This window comes from Astatotilapia calliptera, chromosome 11 (genome assembly GCF_900246225.1).
Source record: "Astatotilapia calliptera chromosome 11, fAstCal1.2, whole genome shotgun sequence".
In the NCBI taxonomy this organism is placed as follows: domain Eukaryota; kingdom Metazoa; phylum Chordata; class Actinopteri; order Cichliformes; family Cichlidae; genus Astatotilapia; species Astatotilapia calliptera.
This window is the reverse complement of record NC_039312.1, coordinates 17018471-17041267: the sequence shown is the minus strand read 5'-3', so window position 1 is coordinate 17041267 and position 22797 is coordinate 17018471. Positions and strand designations below refer to the sequence as shown.

At 37.7% G+C, this 22797-nt stretch overlaps 2 protein-coding genes across 4 annotated transcripts in view; both read left to right on the top strand.

Annotated features, from left to right (window-relative positions):
• Positions 1-4032, top strand: part of aplp1 (amyloid beta (A4) precursor-like protein 1) — a 34917-nt gene extending 30885 nt beyond the window's left edge. For 2 of the 3 annotated variants that reach the window (XM_026183763.1, XM_026183761.1), the window contains exon 17: positions 1123-4032. In XM_026183763.1, the coding sequence (XP_026039548.1) occupies positions 1123-1224 (102 nt within the window). In that variant the 3' untranslated portion in view covers positions 1225-4032. The remainder of the gene's footprint in view (positions 1-1122) is intronic. The other variant, XM_026183762.1, reaches the window with a different exon arrangement.
• A 7147-nt stretch (positions 4033-11179) lies between these two features.
• Positions 11180-21919, top strand: zbtb32 (zinc finger and BTB domain containing 32). The gene is made up of 5 exons (XM_026185817.1): positions 11180-11733; positions 14634-15685; positions 16644-16747; positions 18341-18505; positions 20636-21919. The coding sequence occupies exons 2-5, from the start codon at positions 14664-14666 to the stop codon at positions 20863-20865; spliced, it is 1521 nt and encodes a 506-aa protein (XP_026041602.1). The 5' UTR covers positions 11180-11733; positions 14634-14663; the 3' UTR covers positions 20866-21919.
• Positions 21920-22797: the final 878 nt, after the last annotated feature.

Sequence of the window (22797 nt, the reverse complement as noted above, 5' to 3'; positions counted from 1 at the left end):
AAGCGCATCTGTAACCGGAAGGTCGCCGTTTCGATCCCCGGGCTCTCTGTCCTGGTCGTTGTGTCCTTGGGCAAGACACTTCACCTACTGCCTACTGGTGTTGGCCAGAGGGGCCGATGGCGCGATATGGCAGCCTCGCTTCTGTCAGTCTGCCCCAGGGCAGCTGTGGCTACAACTGTAGCTTGCCTCCACCAGTGTGTGAATGTGAGAGTGGATGAATAGTGGCATTGTAAAGCGCTTTGGGTGCCATGAAAAGCGCTATATAAATCCAATCCATTATTGTTAATATATATATTGTTTAGTATTAAGCTTTGCTTGTTCCATATTCAGTTTTTCAGCAAAACGTGTTTGAGTCCATAAGAAGAGATTCATTCTTAAATCTGGAGGAAGATTTTTTTTCCAATAAATATTAATGTTAGCCCGCGACCTTGTTCCAGTTTTGAATTTTGGCCCACTGTGTATTTGAGTTTGACACCCCTCTTCTAACTGGTGATGGGCAGCTAGCTCCAGCTACACGTACAACAAGTCTTTCTATTGAGCTCGCACTAAGATCAATAACAGTACTGTTACTTTAAGATCCATATAATGATTATTATCAAGTGTTGAAATGTTTTTCAAAGTTCAGAATCTGGGCTAGACCTCAAACAGTATCCTTCCTGTCATACAGTGCGTCACTAAATGTCTTCCTGTCCTTCTTGCCTGTGTATTCAATGTTTCTAAAGCATGTAACCTCAGCATTGCTGATTCATTTGCAAATTTAAGCTGCAAACAATGTGAAAAGTTTCCAAACTTTTTTTTTTTACTGACTGTAACTGCAATCTAAGATGCCATCTATCATGTTATCATAAAATCATGCTGTTCAAAGCATCCCAGGTTTACCAACTTTTCTTAAAGACCGTGCTGTATCATCAGTATTATCCAAGTAGCTCTTGTGAGTTTCCAAGTATAAAAACTGTGTTGAATCCATCATAAAAACATTAAATTATAGTGGACCTCATCCTCTCATTCTGTCATTCTGTCACATCTAGCCCACAGTTTAGTTATATCTCAGGTCATGGTGTGATCATTGCTTCTGACTTTGTCTTTAGTGTGTTATGACTCAGGGTCTTGTGTGTCTCTCAGCAGGTTGACCCGATGCTCACGCCAGAAGAACGACAGCTCAACAAAATGCAAAACCATGGCTACGAAAACCCCACCTACAAATTCTTTGAACAGATGAACTGAAGCATCGGGGCAGCCAGCAAGTCATGCCTGACCACACGTTGTGTCCCTCGACTCTTCCCAACAGTGATGTCCCAGCTACACTCCCTATGTTGGATTTATGATATGTCGCAAATGTAAAGTAACTGAATAAGTACGGGGTTACATCCCAAACCCATTGTAAATGACCCGACAACAACCAATCATCCGATTCATCACCTATAATACTCCTTCGGCTTAGAGTCTGAGGATGTTTCTTTGCATTAGCAGTGTCACAACATTTCATAATCCTAAAACCATTCACCTCCTCCCAGTGGCATGACTTGACCTACTGCTCCTCGTGAGAAGCTGAATTTGAACGGTGCATAATGCTTTATAGTATTTATTTTCAGTAGTAGTGTCTCTGTTCAGATTGTACCACAGTTAGATGTGATGTATCTGTGTAGATGAGTGTGAGTGACAGCTGAGTTTAAACATGGCATAAATCCCGATTTAAGTAAGAGTTAGTGATAAAAACAAAAAAATATCCAGCGTATTCTCAAACTTACCTCCATGAGCTACTGTTTCATCGCACAGTGCAAAGTACGACTACATTAGGCAAGAATGGCGAGGTGTTAACTTTGAATGTGTGAGACATCAGGCTTTGATTTGAAACACAGAAATAGGCCACACTAATCGATACAGAGCTATGTGCTGGTGGTACAAAAGAAAAATGTTTTTTTTTTTAAAAAACAACAAAAAAAACACCAAATATTTAATTTAGCTTATTTAGTCAGTGAATGAGTTTGTTTTATTTGTTCTGCTATCTAAAGAACTGTAAAACAGAATAATCAGAAGTCCGTTATTTTGATGAAAGCATGACAACTTGGTGTATGATGCTGCAGTATTTATTTGTGTTGTTCCTGTCATTGCTTTTGAAAAGTCGGAAATGTCACAGTTCAAAATGGACACTGTAAATAACGTAAGAAGTACATACTGCTAGATGTAGACATTTCTATGATTAATTTGCATTGATGTAATGGAATAATACATAAAAATAGTACATTGTGCTGTTATGAGAAGGAGAAACATTTTCCTAACATGGCTGATTGAAAACGGACTGTTGTAAAAACCAGCACAAGACAACGACACAGCAACTACTTTCTGAATGTATTTAAGGTAGATGTTGAGGCTCCATCTTCTTTTCGGTACTGCATCATTCCCTTAGAAAACCTTAGTAGGAGTAGTTAACTTCAGCACCTCCAACAGACTACATGCCTGATGCCCTTTCTCATCACCTTGTGTAGCAGCCTGTTCATCGTCACATCTTTTGGCAGGTTTGAATTAGAGCGGAGCGGCTTAACAGTTAGACGTATCGTACCGCACAGAGCAGTGAGTGGAAAGAGGGCACAGCTATAGTAATGTGAAGTGTCAGCGTGTGCAGTAACTCCCAAAAAACTGACCACACTCTGGCATGATAGTCGTACTGTTTAACACCTTTGAACACTACAACATTTGAGCATTAGTAATCTAGTATAGACGCTGTACTAAAGTTCCTATCATCATCAAGAAGCTTTTTCACTAAATGATTCATGGTAGTTTGTCATATTTATGAACAACATAGTACACCATATAGGTACTACGAAAAGGGACTGCCCCCCCCCCCCCCCTTTTTTTTTCTGATTAATTGTTAAGTGCTTAGTGTATCGATTTGATTTCATTTAGCAACATCGTGTCAGATCGTCTAGGTTAAAAAGGTCACGTTGTGGGATGTTGCTTTTGATTCATCAGTCTTTAACTATGTGCGACATAGTACAGATAATCAGTACCAAAATCAGGTTAGAGTTTATTTGTTTATTTCTGGGTGACATTTACTGTAAAAACAAAAAACAAAGACAGCAAGAAAGAAAAGCGGCTTTTGTTCACTGTAACGAACGTTAGATTTGTTTTTGTGTGAAGCTTGTTTTGAAATAAGCGAGAGATTTTGACTATTGGACTATCCAGTCTTCTGTTCCTTCTTGTTAGGTGCGTTCATTGCAGGTTGCGGTCGTGTTATGACAGGTAAAGAGAAGTCATAGCTCCTGTATAATTTGTACAGCTACGTTAGTGAATGAAAACATTGTACGTTCGCAGTTTAAGTCAGTTGATCTTGTAATGATACTACTGAAACCATAGATGAGAATAAGCTTGCCTGTGTTTCCCAAACCACTGAAGGTTTCCTACCAGCATTTAGCAGACTTAGAACGGTGTATACTGTAGTTACTCAAATCACATTTGTACTTCTGTCCTCTGTCGAATTCTAGACTTCTTTGTTGGTCTGTCCCCCTTACTTCCCAATGAACTATAAACAATGTTATTGAAATTTTAATTGCTGCATTATTGCCTTTTACAATGCTGTGTTTTGGATGTAATGATTCTGTATTTTTTATTTGTATGTAATAATCATTTGGATCAAGGGTCATGCTTTTCACGTGTAATTTTAGAAGCTTGGACAAGAAACACTGACAAGTAAATGTGAACTACAGACAGACACATTGCCTCTGCCTAATTGACAAGGGGTGGCACTAAGCACAAGATGAGCCAAATTGATCCAATTGTGTACAGATTGCTAAATGTTAGACGCCGATCCCGTCTGTCTGGTTTCAATTACACTGCAGGATTTTAGGGGTGTTGATAGTAATGTTGGTCTTCATTTTCATTAAGAGTTTTAACCAAAGACATGATCCATAAATAATGAGACAGATCATCAAATTTGGCAAAATGTTTTCCTGTGTAACTGTACTGCAAGCAATCTGACAAACTGAAACTGGTGAAGCTAATTAACAGTCTAATAAAAATGAGTGACCCATAAAATATTGTCTCTGCTTTTTAAAAGTGTTTATCGTGGGGCGATCGTGGCTCAAGAGTTGGGAGTTCGCCTTGTAATCGGAAGGTTGCCGGTTCGAGCCCCGGCTCGGACAGTCTCAGTCGTTGTGTCCTTGGGCACGACACTTCACCCATTACCTACTGGTGATGGTCAGAGGGCCCGGTGGCGCCAGTGTCCGGCAGCCCCGCCTCTGTCAGTGCGCCCCAGGGTGGCTGTGGCTAGAATGTAGCTTGCCATCACTAGTGTGTGAATGTATGGGTGGATGACTGGATATGTAAAGCGCTTTGGGGTCCTTAGGGACTAGTAAAGCGCTATATAAATACAGGCCATTTACCATTTACATGCGTGTTTCTCTGTCTATACAATGTACCAGGGTCAAACAGATGGCCTACAGGGTTGATGGCTCTGAAAAAAATGGTGGATTTTTCATTTTGTTTTGAACCAGGAAGCATTGTAAAGCATGACTTTAATGACAAAGCACACCATGAGAGCTGTCCAAAGACATTACTTATTGCATAGCCTACCACACTGAGCTAAGATCAGTGATGATGCATTTCTTTGGTTAACTACATTAACATTTCTTTGTAATCTGGGTCTTCATCATCTTTTATCTGAAAAGATGTTACTCACACTAAAAGAGAGAGTATATATATATATATAAGTTTTATATGCAGTGCTTGTGCTGGTCCAGCGCAAAAGCACAACAGTAGTGAGTTAGACATAGACAGCACTCCTCTTTACCACAATCGCATGAAAGGAAATTCACTGTCATGCTCCTCACGAAGGCAAAATGAATATTGAATTTTGATCACCTTGTAACTTGTGCAATACAACCTATGATGTAAAAGCCACAGTCAAAGGGGGGAAATCTGGCTTACTCACACTGGAAAATTAGCTTCTTTTCTTTTTTTCTACTACAGGCTCGTTTTTCTTGGGAAAGAGAAACCTAACGTAAAATCGGTTTACACTGTTTCTTTTGCTAATTAACAGTATGTTAGTTTCATTAGTGAATTGCCTGTTTTTCTTAACTTAAAGGTGCAAGTTTTCAACGTCCTGCTCACTTGTGTGCCACGCATTGATGTAATATTTGGTAGTAAGACTTTCTGCATGATAAAAATCTTAACCAAGGTTAAGATAAGGTTTTCTCTCAGCTTTCAGTATGGAGTTTCAGTGACTCCTAAAGCCACACTGTCACTTCTGTGAAGCCAAAATTGCAGTTCACTTCCTTTGTCAGGAAAAGCTACGATGATACCATCATTTCTTTAACCTCTAAAAACAAAACTGTTTCAACAAATACACTTGAGCTCAGCTTTAGATGACTTTTGTATGGGGTGTCAGAGTGGAAAACTTTTACCTTGCATTGCAGTTCTAGACATATACAGTACATACAGTTCTAATTACCCATTCATTCTAATGGGTATTTAGTACGTTAGTAGCTTACTGGTATTTTCCTTTGAAATGAATGTCATGCAATGAGTAATGCTATACTGTAAATGCGCTGTGTGTGTTTTTCTTTTTTTTTTATGCCTGCTTTTTTTTAAAAAAAATTTAATTTTAAAGTTGCCTTGACACAGTTCTCAAGTAGCTATTCACCTGAGAGTCACCAGCGTGGGCAGGTCTCACATTTCCTTCACCCACAAATTACAAAGAAGTGTCAAGCCCCAGCCCCTGTCTTTACACAGGTTCACTTCTTCCAAACCACAACACTGACGGGTAGTCCTGCTTACCCAGATTACTGTGAAAACTCTGTGTGGCTGTACAGTGACAGTTTGCCATTGATGCTTCCAACACACATAACTCATCTTGGTAGTGGTTCCTCTGAAGTCAACTGCTCACATACCGCTACTGTGGTAATGTACGACAACTCATATTAAACCAGACTTTAATCAAGTTGCATTCTGAGTGTGCTTTTTGTTTAGTTCAGTAACGCTTTGATTCATTCAACAAAACAACAACATGAAACTCCTTAAAATGCAGAGATTAAAAGCCTCCGTAGGTGGATCAAAGATGTTACTGCATGAAATGCGCATTTGACCAAATAAAAGATAAATCTCATTTTTATCATATGACACGTGGGCGGTGGACGCACTAATGTGGAATGTGCAGATGAGCGCAAGTACCCCACACGGTTAGACACCTCGGTGAGTCAGCACTGATGATGGGTAAAGTGTCTGATGGTGATTGTCAACTGACGGCGGGTGGGACAGCAGGTGTTGAGGAGTGGGGTGTTAGGGGGGCCTGAGAGTCTTGAGATTACTGGTAGGTGAAGCCCTTTGCATCAGTTCTGGCTTTTTCTTCCTATATAGTGCAAGGTGACATTTAAGCATTGGTATATTGCTAATTTCACTGAGAGGAATCGATGAGATCAGACTGTCCAGTGGTTTGAGCAACATTTGACAATAACTGCACAAACAAGGGTGTGAAGAATAGCCCCCAAATGTCACCGACTTTCTTGTAAGCATGCACACAGCACGATACCTATACGTGATTAAGCTACCACGAATGGTCAGATATCGTATATTACATCGCGGAATTGTAACGTATGGCAGTAATGCACTAATAACTGCGAGAAAACCTCTTAAATAAAAAAAGTAAGCTGAAAAAAAAACAAACCCACACAAAATGACAGTTTCTAGTTTTTTCCCTTCTTAATGCAACAACCTGTCAAACCTGTGATCACAGCCATTACAGGAAACCACCTTGTGGTTCACACTTTATGCATGTCCCTTTATCATATAGGTGAGAAGCATTTATGACGAATACTACTTAATCTTAAGTGCTTTATATTTGGAATTAAGTTCTATGTAAATGATGAACTCTTGAAAATTATTGGGAAAAGCAGTTTGCGCACTGTATTCACCACATAGGAAATGTTCACATATCCAAAACATGCTGCCAAAGTCAAAATGGAAAAAAAAAGCAAAAAAAACCCCCCAAAGTTAACTTAAAATTCTCTAAGATCATGCATGATCGTGCATGTGGAGAAACAAAATCACTTTTTATGTGTCGCCTTTTTAATTCTGCAACTCTGAACAGAGTCAAGTTGGGGTTTTTTTAATACGCTATTCATTTCTTTTTTGTCTTAATATGCAAACAGAAACCTTGCAGAGAAAAAATTCTTGAGCAAGATCTTATCTCTGCTTAAAACAAACTACTCACCACAAACCAAAATATAGCATTTGATACAACACATTAGGTGGTGTTTATTGTAATATATAAGAAGTAGTAATCGTGTCAATTTATATCCCTCATGACAACTGGACATTGCAAGAACAATAAGGGCAGGAACAGTGTTCTTTATAGAAACTTAAAAGCCATGCACAACAATGTATTAATACAACAGAAATAGCAAATGATAGCAATCGCACTATGATTCCTCTACGAGACTTGAGTTAAAAAATCAATATCAAAACAGCTTGATTTATACAGCTCATATGAGACAATTGGGATTCTTTGGCAGGTTTTAACAATACAGTGCACAATGGGAAAAATCTGATCCATGTGTTTCTAAATAAATGTAATTGACAAGGTCAGTAATCCAGTCAGCATTTAAATCAAAGATTAGTTCTGAAGGTGTTGAGGTAAATACGAAATGCATGTAGTTATAATAAGCTGATAGTCAAATAAAAGTAATGCCGTTTTTACTGTGTAATATAACGTGTTAGATTTACTTTAAACAGTAGGTCGAACAAAGTGTTGTTGTTGTTTTCTGCATTTCCAAGAGCAACTTCCTGAATGTAAAGAAAATGCAGAAAAAAAAGTTTCCTGCTGAGGTTTTTACCTCAAGTGGTGCTATGGAGCTGTTTTTCAACAAATGGGCACTTCCCTTGCCTGTTTTGGGTGTGTGTATTAGTACATAAAGGCCAGTGAGGCCTTGCAAGTCCCCACCGATGCCTTTTCTAATATTTCACTGAAAAACAGGTGGTAGAAACATACTGACATGTGCAGAAATGTGCTAAATCTGTTTTCTAGTAAACAGAGCATTAACAATTTGATTTGAAAAAGAAAGTGCACTCTAAGTTCTATAGTTTTACATGCAAGGACATAATTAAAAAAGCCTACAACCTCAGATGAACAAGACAAGAACACATGAAATAAAGCACTGTGCCATCATTTATTTAAAAAAGAAAAAATCAGAATCAGTGAATCAAAAACTGAGAACACTTTGTGATTCACTAGCGTGCAGAACCATCTTTAGCTAGTATAACCTGAAGTAACTGTTTTTTCTATGATTTTATCTCTTGCATCATAGTGGAGAAATTCTGACCACTCTTTTTTTACAACTTTGCTTCAATTTATTGTGGTTTGGGGGAAATTGTTTGTGCACAACTACCTTAAGGTCCCACCGCAGCATTTCAGTTGGGTTGAGGCCGGGTTTTTAACTGGGCTATTGCAACACCTTGATTCTTTTCTTTTTCTGGCATCCTGTTTTAGTTTTGCTGCTGTGCTTGGGATCTTTGTCCTGTTGCATGACCCCATTTCAGCCAAGTTTTAGCTGTTGGACATACAACCTCATTTGTCTCTAGAATATATTGGTATACAGAGGAGCACAGATGGCGGTTTGCAGAACTTAGGCTATGCTGCCATGTTCTTTTAGAGAGAAGAAGATTTTTACCAGTTCCTGTTAATAACTTTAAAATTCAACATGCTAATTGAGGCAAGTAGAGTCTCAGATGTAGCTCTTGGGTTTTTGCAGTTTCTCAGAGAAATAGACGCTCTGATTTTTGAGTGAATTTGCCGGGCGTCCACATATCATGTCTTGAATGTTTTCCACTTATGAATAATCATTCTTACTGTAGACTTCAGATTGTTTGGAAACTGTCTCATAAATCTTCCCAGACTGACAGACAACAACAGTTGCTTGTGTTAGAACATACCTGATCTTTCCTTCTTGGCATTGTGTTAATGTACATCTGAATGCTCCATAACTGCCAAAAGTCTTGTTTTTGTAGAGATGCTCTAACTCACTAATGATCAGCTAACTGGCTGCATTTGATTAGCACCAACTGGTTGCTACTTTCCCTCTTAATTTCCATGGATGTAGCACGAGTTTAGTATGAACTTTCCACATAGTTTCTGTATTGTGGCTTCTGTATTAACTATGCTGTTGTAAAAATGAGCTTCTATTTAAATTATTTTAGAATCAGGTAAGGAACAGATGATTTTATATTGCATTCTGAAATGTAAAATGAAAGTTGTACTACTTTCTTTTTTCATGACTGTATAATGCTTTAAAAATGTCTTTGCAAATGTTCTTGCACTTTGTAAACATCAGGTATATACACTACATTTTAGTAAGCATTACTCAATTAAGAACTGAAATACTTACATGAAACTGTTTAAACTTTAGTCATCCACAAATGGCTTGTTACTGGAACCGAGTCTATGTAATGCTAGCTAGCAAGTTAGCCAAAGAGAATCATTATTCTGTGTGCAATGGAGTATTAGATATGTTATTAACATTACATTTCACTGTGCTTGTAGTTTCAGTAAAAGTGAACATGGCAGTCATCAGTAAAAGCAAAGAAATAATTTCACTAAGCAAAGCTAAAATTAATATAATTCATGCAAAAAGGTGTTTTCAGGCTTTTGACCACACACAATAGTGTTTTACCATGTTCTCTTTTAACAGTTTTTGCATGTTGACTCAAACTAAAAGCTACTTTTTAGAGCTTCTACAATAAACAAGTTTAGACAACACTGGCTTACAAGTAATACTATTGACAGCCTCAGAAATATTGATACTTGCTTTCCAGTTGCAGTTTATGTGCTACCGTGCTGCTGAAATGAACACTACATAAAGTCCTAGCTCTGTCTTGTACATATGTTTTGTTTCAATTTGTAACCATGATTGTTTGGTTTTTACACTTGCAGCATGTTCAATTGTGCTAAATAGTCTACTGTGTTTCTTCTGTGCCAACCATGACAGCATAGCTCATGTTGTTTTGTCACCTTGTCACTGTCACTGTGTGTGTACCTGGTGTGTGTATGTGTGTCCACACCTGCGTGTACACAAAGAAAGGTTCCATTATAGCCGGAACTATCTTGAAGGTGGTAAAACCACTTTGTGAAGTAAATAACACTGGTCATCATATTACACTAGCATACTATATTGGTAAACCAAGGATCATTAAATTTATGTGGATATAATGGTAATACCAACCACCTAAGTAAATATTGCGGCAGACCAAGGTAACCTCCTCATGACAACTGCACTCCTGAAAAGCATCTGCCTGTCTAAACATCACACCTTCCTTCAGTTGAACAGTTTAAGGAAGTTACAAAAAGAGCCAAAGATCTTGAATCAGCCTTGAATCTCCCCAGATTTTGACCAAATGAGCATCCAGAATGCACATCATACCCGAGTGGGTCACAGCTCTTTGAACAGCAGGACTCTAACACAAATATTCGAGAACAAGCTTTAATGTCGTTTTTGATCGTTCTGCCCTCCTAACAGCTCGGCAGTTACTGTTTTCACTTTGTGAGCCTTGCCTCTGTGTGTGCGCGTATCTTTGTTTGTGTAATAATGGCAAAATGTGGTCCGCCCACATTCACAGACAGACACACGCCCACGTTCTCAATAATCTGTCAGGCATTTGTAACTGCAATTAAATTTTTGTAAATGCAAATATTTCTAATGACGAGTGTGGTTCACTCGGTGGTCTCTAATCATTTTTAGGTGGAAAATGCTCATCTGTGTTGACAAACTGCTGATTTTCTTTACACTTGTATGAAGAGCCCAAATTATACTGTATAACAAGAATTCTTTAAAAAGATGGCACATCTGCATGTTTTTCCTATCACATGATGTCTCCCCCTGAGCTGAACAAAAAAAATGTAAAGAAACAACCTTTAAGTTTTAAAAATGTAGCAGAAAAAAAGAACTAGCTTAAAAATTAAAGCTAATTTAGGAATATGGCAAAACAAACCGTTAAATGCAAGCAAAGGCACAGAGTATACTCCACCATCACGGGCTGACAAACTGACCAGCTCGCTACAGTTGGCCTATTTTTACAGGTTGTCACGCCAACATCTGACATATCGAAAGGCCAAAGCAGATATTTCTATTTTCAGAGCGCAGCTTTTAGTAAAGCTCGGCCCTACATATCAGTACCACTGGGCTTTGGTCTGTATGTTTCCTGTCACAGATGACTGTCTTTGAAGTGGTTTTTGTCTCAGCAGAGAACAGTCTATTAATGTAGTGACCAGCAAATGAAGTAGGAGGAGAGGAAATCATGTACAACATGTACAGGTGTGCAACATTACCATTCAACCACTGTCCTCATTTTTCTCTCTCATTTTCAAAAAGGTTTTCATTGTTAATTTGGTTTGGTTTGTGTTTTGTATTCGACAACAATAGCTGTATGACACTTATACAAGAAGTAGAAATTATTCCTTATCAAAACTTCCTCCGTGGTTTGAGCAAAGCAAAATTTAACAAAGTACTGGTTTAGTTAACAGAAAGTCCCCATCTTTAATCACAAAAGGCAAGCCTTTTAGCACTGTAATCAGAGCACCAATCAGAGAGAGTTAACATGAAGAGGAGGGACTGAAGAGACAAAAGAGGAAACCACCCTGCCCCACAGTATAACCTGTGCCCTGACAGACATGTCACTTTAGAAGTCGCTTCACAGTCATGATGCGAGGTAGCTCATCGTTCGCCTTGGAGAATATTCACTAAACATCTGGTAAGTGCCTCATTCATGCAGCTTGTTGCTTCTTAGATTTCCAACACTTGAAACCACAAGAAGATGCACCTCAACATTTCTCATCTTTGCTCTTTTTAACTGTCTAATCTTTGATCTACTGTAAACACAACTTAGCACTGTGCTACTGATATGTTACCCGTTGAGGGTTTTATCAATTGGGTGTCAACTCTAGTGCTTTACGTGTGAGCTCTGGAAGGGTTTACTTTAACTACTTCTCTTGTCAAATGTGTAAGGCTTTACATTGACATTGATTATACTTTTACTAAAAGGAGATCAAACACCTGCTAACTATGGCACAACTCAGGTCTACATTGATCCGAGCAGCTGCAGTGGGAACAATATATTATACCAGGCAGTTTATGACAAATAAACAGTTAGATTAAGACAAATAGATTTAAACCAGGTAAGCGTGAACTTTGGGCACAGCATAAAATAACATTTATAGGCCAGCAGCTTCCAGGAGAGCACCTCTATATGCACTACAGTGAACAATCATAAATTATACAGTACTATTGGAATTACATAAATGTCACCAGAAAGTCAGCACAGTATTTGAAAACACATTATAATCACAGTTAAAATGAAAGTGCATGAATTGGCACATAATGCACTCTGAAAGACATCAATAATCCTGAAAGGCCTTTGCAAGTAAGACAAGAGCATCAATATACAGATGAAAGATTTGTTTATGACACATTTCTTTTCACATCTCACCAAAATCTCCTTGGATTTAAAATAATGTTAATTAAAAATTTTTTTTTAATGATTATAAATACATTATGTAATGTTAGTGTGTCCTTGCTCTGTTAGTCAGAGCAAGGACTAATAGACTCAAACACAGCTGTTATCCAACTGCAATAACACATCTGAATACTACAAAAAAATGTCCATCACGCCACTCTTGTGTTAATCTATGCACGGTCTGAAGCATGTGTGTGGGAATGTATGTGAATGTTTTACTGTTATATCTTATTAGTATTTTAAGTATTCTATCTATTTTATTTATTGAATTTTATTGTTTTATTTATATTTTGATATTGCTAGGGATGATGCAATGATCGGGGACCATTCTTAATTTCGTTGTTCTCATGACAATGACAATAAAGTTTCTGATTCTGATTCTGATTCTGATCCACATGCTTAATTATATTGTCGTCACGACTGTGACAACTAATACGATAATGTTTTAATAATGACACTGGTATTTTATTATCATTATTGGCGCTGTTTTAACGTAAATGCAGGTCACTTAAAATGACTATGTGGAAAATGACGAAAATTGTACTCCAGAAATTTTAATTGTTCTGAAAAGAAAGTTACTTTATATGTAGCTTTGCAAAATCAAAGCATTATATGCGCGTATACTTAATATATCTTTATATTTGAAGCCGTAAATGCCATACTAGGAAATACGGGTCAACGCACTTTATATTCATCTATGCGGACGATACCCGTCACTAAACTGACATAAGCTTGATTTGCACACTGAATTCCCTACGTGCTTTCGACACTGTTTATGTAGAATTAAACATTTAATAATTGTCTTGACTTTAAAAAAACAAAAAACAAAACCGATAAATGCATGCTCAAATGAAAACTCAAGTACACAGAAGCACTAAGTAACTTTGTACTTTCGATAATGGCCTTGCGCCACTGTCACTTTCACTCTCACTGCTCCATGCTGTACCACTTACACCTACATAGGAGACACAGCCAAATAATTGACAAATATAAAAACTAAAAATAATTTGAAATTAATTAAAGCAAGCTAAAACGCTTTTAAAAGGCTTTAAAGGATTAAATCGCTCATGTAAACTATTTTCGTGAATTTTTACGCAAGACAAAAGATTTTGATTGGTGCATCATTTATGCACATATTTTTTTTAAATTCCAGTAATGAGACAACTAAATGTCATTTTGTTTCACATTTACTTTTCATTTACAGTCACCATCGAGGTACGGGTATGGGTTTGCAATTGCGCAAAAAAAGACAACAAAAAAACCTTCTGAAATAGCTCACAGTACTTGTGACCTCTGCTTCAGAAACCGACCGCACACTGTATAATCATAAAGGTTCATTATAGACTTCAGACGGTGTGAAGATGACAAACTTTCAGGCATCCGGTAGTTTTAGCGTACAGCCACAGCCTCTTCATCCATGTATTCTCAATATTAATGTTAAATTCCAAAAAAATACTTACATATTTACATATTCCACCCCTGCAATATCTTGCATCTGATGTTTACTGTACTCAAATATGGTCTTATTGTTGTTGATGTTCAAACTTTTTACTCATGTTTACGCGTGTACAGTCATTAGTCATGGTTTCATATACTGTTAGGGCTTTGTGGCTTTAGAGTGTGTATGTGAACTCTGAATATCAAAGCTTTCACATAAGAGTACATTTCCACACAGCAGCCAGGCATTCAAGCATGATAACAGACACAGTAGTGATTGAGGAAAGTTTTCTTGCAAATATGACTCTACAAAAAGATACAGGATTTTTTTAAAGAATACTTTTAAAAAACTGTTTTGAAAAGTCCCTGAAAATGAAATTGAGTTACACCGGTTCTTTGTAATTACACAAATAATAAATATCTTTGTAATAATCATGTTGGGTACATTCTGCCCCCTCAGCTTTCACTATAGGTAATGCTCTTTGGAAAGGGTGGAAAAAAACAGTGCAAACCACAGAGAAGTATATCTGTTAATCACAAGCCAATCTGTGCTGCTGTTTTTCAACCTGATTTTCCAACATACAATTTAGCATTTCTGGAAATGTCACATAGCAATGTGGCAAATAGATGGAACAAACTTTCAGATAGAGTGGGCATAATCTGATGGGATATCTCTTTTGGTTTTGGTTTTCTCTTCTCAGACTTTTGATTATACATCTACACCTTCAGACATGATCAGAATCAACAACACCCAATACTTCCACTTCCTGGAGCAGGCAGATGCCTTACGCCGCTCAGGGTCACTCTGTGATGCTATAATTTCAGTAAAGAGTCAAACTTTCAGGGCTCATCGTCTAGTACTAGCCTGTGCTAGCAGAACTTTAGCACAGCAGCTAGCCCGCGGAGACATAGACAGCCCTGTATGCTGCACTCTAGAGTATTTTTCACCTCACACCTTCCAGCAAGTTCTGGATTTCACCTACACGCAAGCTCTTGAGGTCTCTGTGGATGATCTGCAACTACTGTTGAAAGCTGCACAACTGCTGGAGATGCAGCCACTGGAGGATCAGTGCAGGAAGCAGCTGGACACTCTTGACTGCAGAGCAGAAAAGCAGGAAAAAAGAGACAAAACCACTGATGTCAAAGTAGAAAAGGAGACTCCAGAGGGACAAGATCAACATTCAAACGCAAGTCCATTTAATGAGGATAAACTGCTTAAGAGGTCCTTCCCTGGGAATGAGGCAGGCACTGCCATGGAAAACCTTTCACCCTCTACTCCTACTAAGACCCACAGCAGTCCATCACCCCCAAGAAAGAAGGCCAAACTGTCCCCTATTTCAGAGCCAATTCACAGCAGAAACAGTGCTGTTGCCAAGCCTGCTAGTAGCAATTCCTCTTTCTCTTATCCATGGACTTTCTCTACAAACATGTGGGACTCTGTGAGCACCTTGCGGCGAATAGCAGAAAACTATCCAAGCTTACTTGCAGCTCACCCTCTTCAGTCACCCAACCAGTCCTCTATACCCTACCCATACTCTCTCTCCAGTCCCCAAATGTTCCCCCTACTAAGTTCTCATTTTCAAACCCCAGGTCAGAACCCCATAATGGGCTACTCAGGCTTCCACCCCCGCTATGCACAAAACATTTACACTGGTCCAACTCGAATGGGAAACATAATCAAACAGAGCCTTTTAAAAAGAAAAAGATCTAGCCAGAAAGCATTTCCTGGGACTGTTCAACCTGGTGAACCAAGGTAAGACACAGTTCGGACATGATTTTGGAAACTTGGTTGTTTTTTTTTCTAGTCATTATCTCCAAATTTTTCCTCTAATAGAGTAATTTAGAATCCCCCGATTTGCTCAATTTTTCCTTTGTGACAGCTACCACACCTGACTCACTGCTTTTTGGGTAGATATGTGTTAACAAGCCTCCTGCATTTTCCAGCTACATCAGTTTCACCTGTTAACCCTTCCTTGCCAGTCCAGGTCTGTGAAATTCATTTTTGAGAAGTTATCATCCTAGCTTACACTGCGCAAAAGGGCTAAAAAAGAAAGATATATATATATATATATATATATATATATATATATATATATATATATATATATTTTTATATATATATATATATATATATATATATATATATATATATATATATAGTAAGTTTCATTTATCATCAAAGTAATAACCCACTTCACCTTGTTTTGTTTTTATGTGATAATTTAGCGTATACACATTGCGCACTGTTCCTCACAGCAAAACCAAATAGAACATAACGGGGAGCCCCCTAAATTTCTCCCCTCCTTTGCAAATTCGAGAGTTTCCACACACTGAAATCTTCCTTTACTGTTTAGTCTGGTCTACCTCTTTTCAGTCTTTTCTTTAGCATTGAGCATGTACTAAACATATAAGTATATTGTGGTTGAAATTTGAGAGGAAGGAAGTTTTAAGTGTCTAAGGGACGTAATTTGTGATAACACGTAAAGCAGTAAAACGTATGCAGACTGACTTTTTTCCATGTGCCATTTTGAAGGTGTGCCTTAGAAGTCGGCACACAGAAACCTTTTTTTATATATATATATATATATATATATATATATATATATATTTGTGGTTTGTGACTTTGGGAGACAAATGAAGGTTTACATTTTAAATTAAAGGTATAATTAGTACATTTGTTTTTTTGCAACTGTTAATTTGTGTGTCCTCAGTTACCCCGAAGTGTCCAAAACCAGCAAAGACAGAGGTCAAGACTGCCAACATTGCAGTCTACGCAATGATCCGGTGCTGCGGGAGTCAGTCTCCACACAGTTAGGTAATGATATGAGAAACACAAAACACACACTTTCAATAATCAAAACACGCTGAAGCTACATTATTATTGTAAAAGTGATCATCCTGTGTAAAAATGATAATTTTAACAAGATAAAAGTAAAAAGTTATTTTCATGACCCCTAACCTCTGCAGACTCCAGCTGTGTAGCAACGCAATGGAAAGTGATAAAAAGAGTTGTGGTTTTTGAAAGCAGGGTGCAGCAGGAGCAGTAGTGTGGTTACTAGATACAGCTAGATACATGCAGTACAGTATGTACTGCATCGCAACAGTGGTTTGTCCCATGCCAAAAAAGTCAAACATATTGATTTATTATGTCGTTCTAATATTCATTTCATCCACACAAAAATGAGTTACACCATCTGTGCGTTTGCATGTTTGTGTGGGTGAGTGTGTGCACATGAAAGTGTACAATCAGCCTGATAAATATTTTATCAGATGTTGAATATCTTTGCTCAATGGAACATTATAATCATGCTTAAACAGATTAGGCAATGGTAAAACTGTCTTACCAGCAGTTGCATCTTAAATAAAATTCAGAGTTTTCTTGCTGCTGCATAGAGTAAGGATAACAGTAAAACAATCTTTATTAGCATTATTATTTTGTAAAAGTCAACCGAGAAACACCCATATTATTTCTAGATCTTTACAAAACAGACGTGTTCAAACCTTATATGAGGTTAGGTATTTTTTAGCAAGAAGTGATATATTGGACAGGAAATGCACTAATGACAACAGGTCTCAGTAGCTTGTGTTTAGAGTGGTAAGTGTTCGATTGTTGTGGTTTATTCTTTCAATTTCCCCTACTACAGTACACCCCCTTCTCCTTTCAGCATCCTGTCTAAAACTATGAGGCCCATGTTTTTACTTGATAGACCCTAAAAAATATAAGGTAGTGTAAAGCTTCAGTGGTGCTACCTTAACCTCAAAAATCACACCTTTATAATTTTTAGAGGTGATATGCGTGCATAGTGACAGGAAGGTAAGCTTGTACCAACTGAATTTATTGTCTCGCAACAGGATGCTTAACAAAAATAGACGTGCCTTAGAAATGCAAGTGAAATGCTGTATGTCTAATGCTGTGCGACTAAAATCGGTTTTTAAAGGTCTGGCAAAAACTGTGGTTATTTATTTTGAAACAGCTGGTTGAGTTAGCAAGTCAGAGCAAGAGACTCTGCGAGCATGACTACTAACATCAGCTAAGGCGGGATTATCACTAACAGTTATCTGACAGTTATTTATCAAGAAATCGATTAACACACAATTTTGCAGAGCCAGCTGTGAACCCGTTAGATCTTCTCTTTTTTGCAAGATACAAACATGCCAGCATTAATCAAATTGTTTTCAAAATTATTTTCAGATACATTTCCTGGTTATCCACTACCTGATTGTTCAGCGTCGCAGCTCTACTATAGATTCAGCCACATTTATGCAATATCTTGTTGTTGTGTAGTTCCATTCCAGCAAGCAATGCAAGCAGCTTCTATCTGACAACATACAACTTACAACAGAAAAGGTCACCACAATATTCGCACCAAGATCTGTTTTTTATATTAAAATCTGATTGTTTTCAAAGGCAAAACCTGCACAGGATGTCGGTTCTGCGGACGAGGAGACGTTACACCGCATGAATCAGAGACCAGAGGAGACCACAGAGGAGAAAAACCCTATCAGTGCCAACATTGCCCTAAGAAGTTTAGTCTGAAACATCAGCTGGACACACACCACCGAGTACACACTGGTAAGCGCATCTCTTCAACAGCAGTGCATCAGCGTATCAGATTATTTACTTTTTTTTCAAAGATAGCTGTGAGAATTTTCGACTTATAGTGCAGCAAAGAATCCTCTGGCTTGACACTGATGGAAAATGATTACCCACAGCAATGACTAATAATTTAGAAAAAAAAAAGAAATTAAATAAAATCTATAAACATAGGTCACAAGTGTTAACCTAGTTACAAAATGACGTCTGATAAATCTGCCCAGTATGTATTTACCAACTCTGACTTTGAAAAGCATGTTTAAAAATAACAACAGCAACAAAGGTCTAACGTTGTTTTAGTCAGTGGGACTTGGAAAATCATATCAGAGACAAGGCATGGCAGGCTACAGCCAAATTAAGGAATTTATGAATAACTGTCACAGTTATACCATTTTTAAGTATCCTCATTATAATAACTAAGAAGTTTTTGTGTTTTTCAGTACATTTAAAAAGTGTCTGCACTTTTTAAATGTACAACCGGGCCCATGTGCATTACTGCAGAACATCTTCGGTAGTAGAGAGTTTTCCACTCATTCTAATACTATGAAGTTAACCTTGCAGAATATGAAACTTGCAGACTTGAAACTTGCACGCAACAGAGAACCTAGTCAACAAAGGGCATCATGTCTGTATTTAACTGCAAAGCAATTCTATACATTGAGAAAATACTAAATAGTAAAGAAAATACATTTCCAAAACACTCCTTAAAGCTTTATTATTAAGATTACTTTGGAGACACTGACATTAGAAATATTCACCATGATGAATGTCTAGCATTTGCTCTGCATATTGGGTTTTTGGGAGTGTAGGATTCAGAAGCTTAAAGCAAAAGAAGAGAATTTAAAAATGATTTGCACTGATGGAAAGGACATGAGCTAATTTGCTTACGTTGAGGTCTGTTTAGCTACAGAAATGGTAATGAACATGAGTCGGTCTTTCAGATAGGCCAGTGTGTTCTAGGATAGATCTGCTTCATAATAACATCTTTTAAGAGCAATTTTGATGTCTCACAAATCAACGAGTATCTGAAAGACTGAAAGAAGACACTAAAAAGAAATTCCCGGGTATATTACTTCATAAATAAGTCACTTCTTTTTCAGGCGTTCACACACTTAGATGTTTAAAAGCTCTTTGGAAAGGATTTTGTTTTAAACTTTTAACACTACCTGTTAAACCAGTAGACTTTTTTAATAAGCACAGATTTTGTCAGCACATTTTATTAATATGAAAATGTAAGTTTTTTTTCTCAGAATGACTAAGCTGATATTTATCTATTTCATTTTGTGTTGCTTTGACCTACAATCAAATAGAAAAACCGACTTAGTGGAAAGCAGATGCAAGTGGTGCAAAGCTGGATGATTTGCATAAAAGTGCCCCAGTTTACTCTACTCATGTTTACTCATTTAAGAAGTGTGTCTGTTGAGAGCGAAAGAAAAATTGACCCAATAAACAGTTTTAGGATTTGACTAAATATTAAACATTGCATGTATACCAGAATTTATGCCAATCAGTAAATTTATATGTGCAACCAGAATAGAACCAATTCAGTATTCAAATTGTGAGATGTGTTCTCACGATCTATAGTACAGACAGTCTCTTGGTCATGGCATTTAATAGTGATCAGGGGGGAAATTTTTTTTTTACAGAAAATGATAATGGCACAGTAAAATTGACCTTTGACCTTACAGATATAAAATGTAATTTTACCCTAACAGACATTTGTACAAAATATTTTATTTATCTGATGAATTCTTCAAGTAGGGCTAAAATAGGTACTTTGAGAGTTCACCGTGTGAAACTGACTTTGACAATCAAATTCATCAGTGCGTTCTTGATAACAAGTGAATGTTTGTGCAAATTATGAAGAAGGAAAAAAAATCCCTTGAGGCTTTCAAGGTCGTATGTAGCCTACATAAATACAGACAACCCAAAAAAACATAACCCCACATACTACATCTACTGGCACAGAGGCCCGTGCTAAATAGATCGTAAAACGCTGAAAATAAATATGTTTTAAACACCCTTTCTCAAGTGAGCGCTCCTCTCTTCCACCTCCTTTCTCTTCCTTCCTGTGCCCCCTACCCTGCTCTTTCTTCTCTCTGCTTCAAGGCGAAAAACCATTCGAGTGTCGCCTCTGTGGTCAACGTTCACGGGACTACTCGGCCATGATCAAGCACCTGCGGACTCACGGCGGGGCCGCACCGTACCAGTGCACAGTGTGCCTGGAGTTCTGCAGCAGCCTGGTCGCCATGCAAAGACACATCAAGAGCCACGCAGTGCAAGACTTCCCCCCTGACTGGAGCATCAACAGCACCTACCTGTATATCTCCCACATCTGAGCCACGCCTCACAATCCAACTGCCTCCATCGACGCGAAGTTCTCAAGAGTGTAGCTGTAATGTGCCCCTCTCAGCTATAATCATTACATAGCCTACACACAGCTAAGCATCAATTATATTTCTAAAGATAAAATTTAAAAAAAAAAGTATGTATGGTAATGTTTGAGAAATCTAGAGGGCCATTAAACACTTACCCCTAAGTGAAATGCAAGATTACAAACTGGAGTGTAGCAATAACTTGTATACAAACTGCAACTGTTCTGTATTCGCCGTCAAAACTACAGATCAGATCAATACAGCACTAATTTCCAGTGATATGTCAGAAAAAGATATTGAAAGTGTTTACCATGCATTAAAGCCACATCAACAGCTTATCCTCATCGAATGACGCAGGCATCTTCTCTCCGACTTTCATTATCACTTGACTGTTGTATACCGTAATCTTTGTGTGTCTGACTTAGGTTTACAGCACCCTCTTGAGGAGAACCACAGTAACATTATGACAAATTTCAACTGAAATATGCAACATAGTGTCCACATCTATCTTATTCTGGACAGAAAGAAAGGCGATTTCTCCAGAAACAATTAAGATGAGTTTAAGCTGTAGCAGTACTGGTGAGAGAACTGGCAGCAAAAATGTTAATATACAAAAAACAGTTTAAAGGAGGCTAAAATTTAGCAAAGATGACACCTGTCCTCTCATTAATAATGACTAGTTAGCTTATATCATCAGTATTATCACAGAGCTTTTGCATCTATCCCAAGCTTGATAGTGAGAATAGTTGAGCGCTTTCTTTTCTTTATTTGGACGTGCTGTAGTAAAAGTCACTCAGAGGTAGGCCTGCCAACTTAAATACCTCCATAAAAGCTCCATACAAGGTTCAGGATTGAAATTATTACATACATATTATGTATGTTTGCACACTGCTTCCTGGAATGAGCTTTCAGTGAAACTCTTGGGTCTGTTTCCATCAAAATGTATTTGTTGATTTGTACAGCATTATCCTAAATGTGTATTAGCTGTGAAATAAATAAATAAACATTATTCATCTTTCACTCTAATTTTTTTTCATACAGATGTTGATGTAAATACACATAGATATAAACATAAAATGCAAAGTGCAAAATCTTTACATTAATTACACATAGCAAGTATCCTTATTTTTCACCTTATTTTTTAAAAATACATAAATACATATGTTGACGTAAATACACATAGATATGAAGAAAAAAGGCAAAGTGCATATATATATATATATGTGTGTGTGTGTGTGTGTGTGTGTATATATATACACGTGTGAGTGAGAGTGTACATAGCTTTGAAGTCACTATAATAAGATGAGAGGTCCCATTAACTAAACACATCAGAATCTGAGAATTTGTGTCACATTATTTTATGATATAATGTGATTATATTATAGTATAATTTAGATATAATATATTTAAATGTTCAGTTAGCCATTAGAACCTCACACAGGATGCGTCCAATTGTGATCAATGCGGTGGTAGTACATGTTATAAAGACAAGCAGTTGTTTTCCTGGTCCCCTTTTCAAGGTTTGGTTCCAATCGGTCTGTTTGGTATTGGTTAAAGTCAATATAATGGCCTTATAAGTCACATATTGTGTGTTTGTGTGGCGGTGTGTTCCGTGTCCTCTTATATTTAGTACATGTACGGTGCATCTCACAAAGGCTGTAATTCATCCAAAACAGCGGTGCAGCACCTCGCAGCAAAAAAAAAAAGATTACGTTTGTTAAAAGTCGCGCCGCTTAGTTCCGTCCTTGCACGGTTTCACAGAGGGCGTAATAGAAGACGTCTGCACGTACAAAAGTGGTCGGATTCTCGGCGCCGCTCCTGTGTCTGACTTCCTTCACTGCTCGGTGCAGCTTCACGCTGCTTCCGTTAAAAAAAAAGAGAGGGGGGACTATTTTA